Here is an 11,459-nt window from a genome sequence, read left to right on the forward strand (position 1 = left end):
ATAAAGGGCATATGATCATATCAACAGATGCAGAAAAAGCATCTGACAAAATACAATACCCATTCATGATTAAAACTCACAACAAAGTGGATTTAGAGGGAATATAACCGAACATAATAAAGTCCATATATGGAGAACCCACAGCTAACATCATACTCAATGACGAAAACCTGAGAACTTTTCCTCTGAGATCAGGAACAACACAAGGTTTTCCTTTCTCACCACTTTTATTCAACATAGTACTGAAAGTCTAGCTGCAGCAATCAGACAAGAAATACAGGGCACCCAAATTGGTAAGGAAGAAATAAAGCTGTCACTATTTGCAGACGACATGCTACTATATATAGAAAACCCTAAACAGTCCACCAAAAAGCTATTAGAATAAATGAATTCAGAGACACCTGGGTGGCTCAGTCTAAGGTTAAGCATCTGCCTTGAGCTCAGGTCATGAACCCAGGGCCCTGGGATCAAGTCTGGCATCAGGCTCTCTGCTCAGCGGGGAGCCCGCTTCTCCCTCTCCGCCTGCCGCTCCCCCTGCTTGTGCTCTTTCTGACAAATGAATAAATAAAATCTTTAAAAAAAAAAAAAGGAGAAAAGCAAAGTCTCAGAGATGGAAGGTACAGCATGGGGAATAGAGACAATAAGATTGTAGTAACACTGGATGGTGACAAATGGTAACTACACTTATCCTGGTGAGCACAGAGTAGTGTTGGTAAATCACCATGTTGCATATCTGAAATTAATGTTGTAGATCAACTACACTTTAATAAATTTATTTTTTTTTAAAGATTTTATTTATTTATTTGACAGAGACAGTGAGAGAGGGAACATAGCAGGGAGAGTAGGAGAGGGAGAAGCAGGCCTCCCACCGAGCAGGGAGCATGATGCAGGGCTCGATCCCACGACCCTGGGATCAGGACCCGTGCCGAAGGCAGACATCTGATGACTGAGCCACCCAGGTGCCCCAATAAATTTTTTAAAATAAAAAAATTGGGGGGTGCTACTGGCTCTGTCAGTAGAGCAACTGACTCTTGATCTCAGGGTCATGAGTTTGAGTCCCATGTTGGGGGTAGAATTTATTAAAAAGATTTTATTTTAAAAAGGAATGGCAGGGCGCCTGGGTGGCTCAGTCGTTAAGCGTCTGCCTTCGGCTCAGGTCATGATCCCAGGGTCCTGGGATCGAGCCCCGCATCGGGCTCCCTGCTCAGCGGGAACCCTGCTTCTCCCTCTCCCACTCCCCCTGCTTGTGTTCCCTCTCTCGCTGTGTCTCTCTCTGTCAAATAAATAAATAAAATCTTTAAAAATAAAAATAAAAAGGAATGGCACCCCAAGAGGGTGAAACAGAAGAGACTATACAGTAAGCATTAAGTCATTACACATGATGAAAGAACACTCTTCTATGACAAAAGCAGTGAATCTAAAAACCATAGAGAACTTATAAGATGTTTTTTTTATAAGTCATCGGGGGGCATCTGGGTGCTGCAGTCAGTTAAGTGTCCAACTCTCGGTTTCAGCTCATGTCTCAATCTCAGGGTTGTGAGACTGAGCTCCACATCGGGCTCTGCACTCAGCGTGGAATCTGCTTAAGATTCTCTCTCCCTCTGCCCCTCCCCACCATTCATTTGCCCGCTCTAAAATAAACAAATCTTTAATGTCTATCACCCAGCCACCCCATCCCTCCCACCCCACCCCCACTCCAGGTGCTATGGTGAGCGCTGTGAATTGTGCAAGACTGTTGAATCACAGATCTGTACTTCTGAAACAAGTAATGCAATATATGTTAAGAAAAAAAAAAGATAGCAGGAGGGGAAGAATGAAGGGGGGAAAATCGGAGGGGGAGACGAACCACGAGAGATGATGGACTCTGAAAAACAAACTGAGGGTTCTAGAGGGGAGGGGGGTGCGGAGATGGGTTAGCCTGGTGATGGGTATTAAAGAGGGCACATTCTGCGTGGAGCACTGGGTGTTATGCACAAACAATGAATCACGGAACACTACATCAAAAACTAATGATGTAATGTATGGTGATTAACATAATAAAAAAATTTAAAGAAAAAAATAAAAAAATCTTTAAAAAAAAATAAAATAAGGAGTGCCTGGGTGGCTCAGTCAGTTAAGTGTCTGCCTTCAGCTCAGGTCATAATCCCAGAGTCCTGGGATCGAGTCCCACATCAGGCTCCTTGCTCAGCGGGAAGCCTGCTTCTCCCTCTGCTTGTGCTGTCAAATAAATAAAATCTTTAAAAAAATAAAAATAATAAAAATATAGTAAAAGTCATCAAAATTTAAAAACTTAAGGGGCAGCAAGACTGCAACACCTAAAGAGAGAATTAGTGAGTTGGAAGATGGACCTAAGGAAATGACCCCAAAGACAGCAAAGAGCAATAAATAATAGCAAATATGAAAGAGAGGTAAAGAGGCGTTCAGGACAGAATGACACGACTCCATCTATTTCTAAAAGGAATTACTGAAGAAGAAAACAAAGATAAGTGGGATAGGGGAGAGAACACATTCATAATGTAAGACACAAGCCTTCTTTAGAATGAAACAGCCTAAACCATTCCCAGGCGGGATAAATAAAACAAATCCACACCTAGACACACTGCAGTAAAAAAAAAAAAAAAAAAAGAGATACAAAAGCAGACTTCTACCAAAAAATATCAATTAGACAAAAAAGCTGACTTCTCAATGGCAACAAGAGACCAAAACCAAAGTGCTGAGAGAAGATATGCAGAATTTTATACCCAGCCAAATGATCAACTGTGTATGCTGGCAAAATCTAGACGTTTCAGACAAAGCTGACAACTCACAGAGATTCCTTGAAAAATCGACGGAAAGGTGTATCACGTAAGAAAATAAAATCTACGAGCAAAAACTTTTACAAGAATTAATAGGGTCTGCATAAAACAGTAATAAAACCAATGATTAGGTTTTAAAAATGTAGAAAAAATACTAGCAAGTGACACAAACTAAAGTATGTTAAGGTCCCTGATCATCAGCACAAGGGAAAGATAAAGATAAACATCAGGCATGTCAAAGATGGCAGCCATGTCAAAAAAAAAAAAAAAAAATGGAAGGAATTAGTAAAGTTAGAGAATGCCCTTAAAAGGGAGAAAGGTAGCCAGCTTCTGTAAGGTTTCTAATAAAAATTATTAGTACTTGCCAACAACTACCGAACACTTAGTGTGTCAAGAGCTTTACTAAGATGCTCACTTAATCCTCACAATAGTGCTGTGACACAGTCCCATTTGACAGATGAGAAAACGGAGGTGTGCCAGCCAAGGTGGTTGCCCAGAGACTAAAAGGTAGTCTACAGTTCAAGCCTTTACTATCTGCTGGTAAAGGCCACGTTGGGGGTGGGGAGCAGGGCAGTATATGTCCATGTGGGACCCTGGCTGCAGTCTTGGGGGATGCAGGTGAGGACAAGAGAGCCCCCCGGGAACACCAGGTGGGTGAGGCACGCTGAGTGCTGGGTGCTCACTTGGGGGTTGACCACTGGGACCCCATCATGAGCGCTCAGGAGAAAGGGAAGCCCCTTCTAAACTCAGCCCACTGGGAAAGCCATTCACGGTAGCCACTTTCTCTCTCCACCATGGTCTAGGTAGGATTCGGCCATACCAGTAGCGAGGTCTCCTGCTGACCACCTGCCCACCCTCCAAAGTCACCTGATCCCTGAGACCTGAAGGAGCCTTCTCACCTCCTAGGGAGCGGAAGACCCACTTCTGACAGCCTGCCCATCCACAAAGGTCACGCCGCGGGGACAACAAAGGGCCTTTTTGTCCTCACGCTTATGGTGGCTGCCACCACCAGTGGAAATCACCCACTTGACCTTCTGGCTTTATGAATTAATAATAAAGTTGGAACAGGAGACAGGATGGCCCGCAGGCCCAGGCACTTCCGCCCCGCCCCCCTGCCATCACCTTGCCTGGTGCCACCAGCCCGGGCACCAGGGGGCCCTGCCTTATCTCCCCAAAGTGGTGGGCACTTCTGAGCCAAAAACACCTTATTCCTTTGGCTTGAGATAGCAAATACTGAAACACTTTGCGAGAGTAAAGGCATTTTATCAACACTCGAGGTATTCTGTCTGTACGACTGGGCCGTATGGCATGTCTGAGCATTGATTACATTCTGGGCTGCATTCCGGGGGCCATTAACTCACAAAAAAAAAAGATCCTGCCAGTGTGGGGCTGGGGGTGGGATGAGAAAGAAAAGACACATAAGGGATCTGATTACTACTAATTCGCGGAGCTAGGAAGTCTTGGAGGGACTGCCAGTTACTTTCATGCAGAGAAAACACAAATGCTTCCTCTGAAACAGACAGGAACCCCCCAGTAAGACCCCAGGAAACAGACGGGGCTACACATTCTTGCTCTTCCTCCCAGAGCCCCTGGCTCCCCTCAAACTGCCCATCACCGGGCTTGGCCTCCGTGGGGGGCAGCTCACAATTCTAGAACTTTCCATAACATGATACCAAGACTGTCTGCCTCGAGGTCTAATTCTCCCCCTTCCAACTTAGTAAACAAGTGTGTGGGACCCTATTAATGAGGTCACAGGGTAACAGTGTTGCGTCTTCCAGATATAAAGACCCTTTGTCTCAGTCTACATCGCAGGGGGTCTGGGTCACCTGGGAAAGGCAGTTTTGAATTTGTGTTCCACACTCAGCATCCAAGTGATTTTGAGCAGTCCCTTCAAATGTCTGGGCCTCAGTTTCCTCATCTGTAAATTGGCAACAATATGCTATAACAGTGAGATATCCTGGCCCAGCCAGAGTACAAAATATCAGCATGGGTCAAAACAAGGGTGTTTCTGGGTGCCCAGCAATGAAGTCCACCTGCCACTCAGCCCTTTTAAAAGCTTTCCAAAGCAGCCTACACTTTTCCACACTGGAGCACCCAGGGATTTAGGGGTGGGGGTGTCTGGATACCCCAGAGGGCTGGGGCCATGGAGCCTCCCTCCCATGGTCTCGGCCACTGTGCCCACGCCGCCAGACCATTTCTCCCCAGCCCGCCCCCCTGAGAGCTCAGCCTGGGGGGAACCTACCCTCCCCAGGCCTCACAGTCACCCTTATTCTTCCCTGCCCGGGAGACACAGTTTTTCATTTTTCCTAAAAAAATTGTTTTTAATTATTTTTGTATTAAGGTACGATTTACATACAATGGAATCCATCTTCACTGTTTTTGAGAACCTGATGCGCCCTGGGGGCATGCGCTCCCTCCCCACCCCCAGAGCCACAAAGACACAATTGTGCACCCTATTTCCTGGGGCTTAGAGATTGCCCAAGGACCCCAGGATAAAAGCCATAGTCCACCCAGAGGAAACAGAAAGGGAACAGGGCAGGCTTTACTGGCCGTTTAGCTTTATGTGCCTCAGTGGGGGACACAAGGAGCTCAGTAGTACCGGCAAGTGCACCCGCACCCCTGGAGCTCCTGAAGGGCAGGGAAGGTATCTGGTCCACCTGGGTATCCAGAGGGAATGTGGCACATGGCGAATAGGCCAAGGCTGTGGTCTGGGGCCACTCGAGGACTTTATAACCGCCAAGTAGTGGCCAGTGGCGAGAGCCCAACAGAAAATGGGGTGCCACCCAGACCTCCGGTTCCCTCCCCAGTGAGGAGGTCTGGGGATCACACCAGAAGCTGAATTCCAGCTCTACTTCTTGGCAGCCTGTGGCCTTGGGCAAGTGGCGTGCTCTCCCAAGCTCCCCAGCTTCCCTGTCCTCAGCAGAAAACTGGGAATCCACGGTGCTCCTGGGGGCGTTGCATGAGCAGCTGCGGATAAACTGCACGGCTCAGCTCCGTGTTTGGCAGATGACAGGCGCCTGGTAAACACTCACTGTCACCGTTAGGAGGTCTGAACTCCAGATCTGGGACATTGTTTTTTCTTCTTCCTTCTGGCAGCTTCTTGGCATCTACATAGATAGGCCTATGGAGCTGTTTTGGAGCCTGAAGGAAAAAATAGACCCTCCACCTTTCCCAGAATCCTCCACTTATTATTTCCTTTCCAGCCCCGGGAGCAGGCACGGATGGGGGAGGCAGGAAATAGCCACCTCCAGGCCAGCTCAAGGTGGTGAGGGGGAGCAGGCTTCGGTGAGTGACCTCAAGGGGCCGGTCTTCCTGTGGGGGGGGGGGGGTCCACTTCACACCTCGGGACACATGCTGGGCTCCACTCCGTTCCTGCTGAAAGGACAGCTCGCCAGCTCGGGTGTTTAATGTGAATTTTAATGTTCTAGGTAGTCAGCTTTCTTGGCTCAGAGAAGATGTTTGGGAAGACTTTTTTATGTTTTAAATCAATCAATGAGACACAGGCAAGGGGAGGTGGGCGTGCAGCTCTGAGGATGCCCTGCGTGGGCAAGCTTGTGCTCAGGCCTATTTTTGGTGGGGCTGGCTCAGTGCTGAAGCCCACAGGATGCATCTCCTGGTGCCAGGGGGGCTGGCGCAGCCACGGCGGCCTGGCGGGGTGGTACTAGGGGTGTCTCCTGGACACACACTCCTAGGCAATACTCCATGGGCTATACAGTCTCTGGGGTCCCCACCTGGTCAGCATGAATGCCTGTGAGTAGCACGCACACACACCAAGGTGAACAAGCCACCTTCTCCTTGCTCTCAGGAAGCTCCAAGTTTCGAGGGGGTGGCAGGTGACAGAGCTGACAGCTCTAACATGGTGTGGGGTGTGCTATTATGGGAGGGAACGCAGGGGCCTCGGGAGTCTCAAGGACACGCACGTTAACCCTCAAAGGCCGGATGGAGAGTAGGCAGGATGGGGAGCTGAGCCCCGAATGAGGAAGAGTGTGGGCTTCCTAAAGAGACAGGGCTACGAGAAAATGTTTGCAATCTTAACCTTGCTGTTGGTTACAGAAGTATACCCTTACGTAAACCCCGAATTACGCACAGTCAAGTGAAGAGTTCTCCAGGCAGAGGGAGTGGCTTGCACAAAGCCCCAGAAGTGAGAAAAATAGATGTGCAGGCTGTTCCTACCCTTCTGCGTTCCTAGAAATCGGAGAGGCAACTCAGTGCAGTGAAGGCACGGTGCTGGCAGAAAATGGACTTGGGGATCCTCTGATCCCCTACTCCTCCACTTAGTGACCTGTGGGGCTGCAAGCAAGTTGCTTTATCCCTCTGAGCCTCAGTTTCCTTATCTGTACAATGGCCATATTGCCACCTTCCACGGAGGGTTATTATGAAGATTCCACCAGAGTGCATGCCAAGTGTTCAGCACAGAGCCTGGTGCTCAAGGAATGATGTCCATCACCTCCATCCTGTGTTCATCCTGCTCATCATTTCCAGAGGGAGTCCTCAAGAAGGGACCAGGCTGACTTTTCAAATTAGGGACCATCTTGGTCTGCAAAGAGGCAGGGGGAACCCAGCAACACAGCCTGTTCCTTGGCTGAGTGAGCTTTAGGCTGAACATTCCCCAAGGATTCTTGCAGGAGCAGGATCCTGGGAGTGGACGTTCCCATGCCAAGCACCTCACATACGTGTATATACATCGTCTTACTGAATCCATATAACCACCTGAGGATCCAGATGGGGATGCTGGTTCTCAGAAGTAAAATGACTTGTTTAAGGCCATGCAGCTAGGAAGAAGTGGGACCAAGCTTTAACTCTTGCTGTGGTTCAGAGTGATGGAGACATACAAATGGGTTTAAAAACATGGCCACTACTACTAAACACTTGCCTGAAGCCACCTACCTAGCAAGATCCTTTAAATCAGGCTCCCCCCACCAGCTGAGCCCTGACTCTGGCTGCACCATCATCCCATACTATTCTCATTTATTGTCCTCAAGTCTTCCCACCACAGGGCCTTTGCATTTACCATTCCGTCTGCCCCAAACTGCACTTTCCACTGATCTTCGCGTAGCTAGTTCTTTCTTATTGGAGCTTCTGTTCCATTTTCGCCTCCTCAGAGCAGCTCTCCCAGTCCTCCCTAAGGAAATGTTTCGCTGCCCTTCCCCTGACTCTCACACCACTGTGTGTCTCCCCTCAGGAACATCAGCCTCTTAGGGTCACCTCTAAATCCCCAAGTCCTCGGTCCATCAATACTTGCCGAATGGGTTAAAATGCCCAGACTGTGCCAGCCCCTTTCAGAGGAAAAGGAGGAACTTTCCTCCTATTTAAAGTTCCAAGAACTGAAGGCGTTCATTCTCCCCTCTGGTCTGACCTCACAGCCCCTTTCCTGACGTGGCCCCGGCCCCATCTCCCTCCCCACTTCGGGGTATGAAACTGGAGTCCCAGGCAGCTAGAAGGGAAGCCCATCAGCCACTTGTAGGTAGGCTACAAGGGGAACCCTCAGCATCCGTCTTCCTCACGGGAGACTAGACCCAGGAAACGGGACATGATTCCCAGCATGCTCCGAGGTCCCATCACCTGTCAAACTCACCACCAGACGGAATTTCCCCCCAACTGCCTGCGTGGGGGGGCTGCCACCCTGCTGGCAGAAATCCCAGCTAGAGAGAGCCCTGACTTCCACCAGTGCAGACCCAAGGCAACAAGAGCTCAACTAACAGAACAAGGGGAAATCCAAGAAAGAAGGAGGGGAACCCTACCTCCCCTCTCACGTAAGCCTTGGGGTTGAACTGGACTCACAAGTTTTATATTCACACATGGTTCAGAATGAAACTATAAAAAAAATCTATAGTGAAACCTCACTCCCTCTCCGTCCCTTCCACCCAGTCTGCAAGTATTCACTCTTCTTACTTCCTTGTGGATCCTTCCAAGGTCCTTGATGCAAACAAAGCAATTACAAATATATGCTCTTATTTTTTTTTAAGTGTTCCATATTATATATACTACAGTTTTTCTTCCCCTCCAGTCACAGATAATTCTGTGATTGCACATGGGAAAACATAACACGTGTATGTGATGCATGAATGTATACACACATCCACCCACCCAGACCAGGTATTGAGGTGCTTTCTGTAATTTTCACCCAATTCTCCTAGACAGAACTGTTTAGATTAGGAGTCAGCAGGGGTCGCCTTTCAGCCTTGGCACAAGTGGTTGGGTCATTCCCCACCCCCACCCAGGTGATCAATTATGGACCTGGCTGGCTGCCCTGAACTCAAAGCAGGTGCCAGGAGCCAGCCAGGTCCTTCCTTGAAATAACATCTGCACTCCCATTTCTTAAGCATCTAGCAGGTACTAGGAGAACTTCCATTTTAGAGAGAAGGAAACCGAGCAATGAAGTGACTAGCCCAAGGTCACACAGCCAGGAGGTGGTGTTGGCAGGATTCACATCCGCCTGTCCAGTTTGCCCACTCACCTGGTCTCCCTCCGTCTTTGGTCCACACACCCCTTCACAGCCCGTAACAGAACCCGGCACCCCGAGGTCAGAGCCCAGGGATCAAGTTCCCAGCCCAGGGTCAGAGGCCAGGGTCAAGTTCCCAGCCCGGCTGGACTGGGGAGGACAAACACTACCACCGTCACTTCCCTACGTCCAGGGCGGCCCCGCGGCGCGGCCACTCCGTGCGCCCAGCCTCTGGCCGGATGCGGGTCCAGGAGTCCAGGCGAGCTCGAGGAAGGTCGTCGGGGTCCGGCCAAGTGCTCCGCGGGCGCCACCCGCTACCCGGGGAGGGGGACCCGATGAACTCCCTTTACAGATAGGAGGATGAAGAGAGGCGCACGGGGACGGGCTCGCCCGCCCGAGGTCACACGGCCGGGGAATGCCCGAGCCCCGCTGCCACCCAGGTCCCGCCGACTTCAAAACTTTCCGGCCCCTGCGCCTCGCGAACCTGAACGACTTTCAGGTGCGGAGCGCGCACACCGGCTGGGCGGCCCAGCCTCTCGCCCTCCGAGCCGGGACGCCAGCCCTGCCCTGGGGGAGCCGGGCCCTGCTCCCTCCCGGGTCCGCAGTCCCCAGGCCCGGGGGTTCCCTGCCAACTCCGCGGGCGCCGAGGCTGAGCGGCCGCGGCACTTACTCAGCATCGCCGCGGAGCTCCTCGCCGCAGCCGGCGAAGTGGCCGGCGGGAACCCATTTGCAGGGAGGGGAGACTGAGGCGCAGAGAGGGCCAGCTACTAGCCCAAGGTCACACAGCGCGGCGGCGCGGAGCCCGGCGAGCGGCCGTGGGCTGGGACCCCCGAGCCAGCGGGCCGGCGGTCCCCGCCCGTGTCCCCGCGGGATACTCACAGCCGGTCTTGCCCACGAGCTCCCGCACCTCCTCGGACGCGGAGTGGGCAGCGCCCATGGTGCCTGCGGCGGGGGCCCCGGGGCGCGCGTCCCTCGCAGGCCCCGGGCTGGCGTCGGCTGCGCAGCGGCCGGTCCGGCCTCGGGTCCAGCGCGGGTCGGGACGCCGGGGACAGGTCTGAGCCGCGGGTTCCGCGTGGGGCGCGAGCGCGGCCTCTTATAGCGGCAGAGGGCGGCGCGCCGCGGTCCTAGCGCGCGCCGGCTTCGCTCACTGCGGGGATGGGGGAGCGCTCGGCCCCGGGCCAGAAACGACGGGGAGGCGTGGAAGGGAGGGAGGGAGGGACCTAGATGCCCACCACCAAGGTTTCCCTCCCCCGTCCCCCCGTGCAGCGGCCGTGCTCGTCGCACCTCCCCGCCTCCGCACCCCTGCCCGCTTTGGAAAGAGGCAGGTGTGAACAGAGTTGGGGTGTAGGTGGGGGGGGATCGGACCCCGGGAAGGTTCCATATCCACCCCCACCCCGGTTCCATCACACATCCTACCAGATCTCAGAAGGGAAACTCACCTGGGACAGTGAAGAAATACAGCCAGCATTAATTAGCTCTCTGGTGAACAGCAATAAAGGTAATATAATAATAGTAATCCACCTTAAATGCGCACAAGGTGCTTCGCTTGGCTCATTCCAGGAAAGCCCCTCGGCCCCTCCCAGCACCTTGATGAAGTGGACACACCACATGCCAGAGCGGCCCATCCTAGTGGCACAGCCCAGGAGCTTGGGGTGCGGGAGTTTTCCAAACTTGAGGAGCAGGCAGCTTCCTGGTCCCGCCCCTCCATCCCCATTCTGGCTCAGGCAGGGCCCAGGAGGCTGCATTTCAAACCGCCCAGAGAATGTAATGCGGGTGGTTCCCCAAGCCTCCTGGGAGAAGTTTTGCCTTAAGGAATTGGATTCTGTGGTCAGACTGGATGACCCTGGCCCATCCTGCCACCTGTTTGACCATGATTCTTTCTACTTAAAATGAGGACTATAATAGTTAATGAGCTGTCCGTCAGAAGACGCTGCCATGGGACACCGCACCAAGCAGTTGCTTTGGAATCCTGTCCATTTTACAAGGGAGGAACTGATTCTCAGAAAGGTCACAAAGCCAGGGCAGAAATTCAAAGTCAACATCTTCTGGTTCTCAAAGCCAGACCATTGCGCTCCACAGTGCCTCATGATGCGGCCATCCATGTCTGGCCTGTATTCAGTGTATGTCCTGGGTGCCAGGCTCTGTGACAGGACTGGGGGTGGGGTGGGCATGGATCCTTTGGTGTTCACAAAGACCTGGGTGGACCCACCTACATCAGTTTC

The 11,459-nt window shown here is 51.8% G+C and overlaps 1 protein-coding gene across 1 annotated transcript in view; it reads right to left on the reverse strand.

Moving 5' to 3' along the window:
* TESC (tescalcin) overlaps window positions 1-10,295 on the reverse strand; it is a 46,036-nt gene extending 35,741 nt beyond the window's left edge. Inside the window, exon 1 of the mRNA XM_027576406.1 lies at window positions 10,117-10,295. Within this exon, the coding sequence (XP_027432207.1) occupies window positions 10,117-10,174 (58 nt within the window). The 5' untranslated portion in view covers window positions 10,175-10,295. The remainder of the gene's footprint in view (window positions 1-10,116) is intronic.
* Between the last annotated feature and the right edge of the window lie 1,164 nt (window positions 10,296-11,459).

This window comes from Zalophus californianus, chromosome 14 (genome assembly GCF_009762305.2).
Source record: "Zalophus californianus isolate mZalCal1 chromosome 14, mZalCal1.pri.v2, whole genome shotgun sequence".
Taxonomy (NCBI): domain Eukaryota; kingdom Metazoa; phylum Chordata; class Mammalia; order Carnivora; family Otariidae; genus Zalophus; species Zalophus californianus.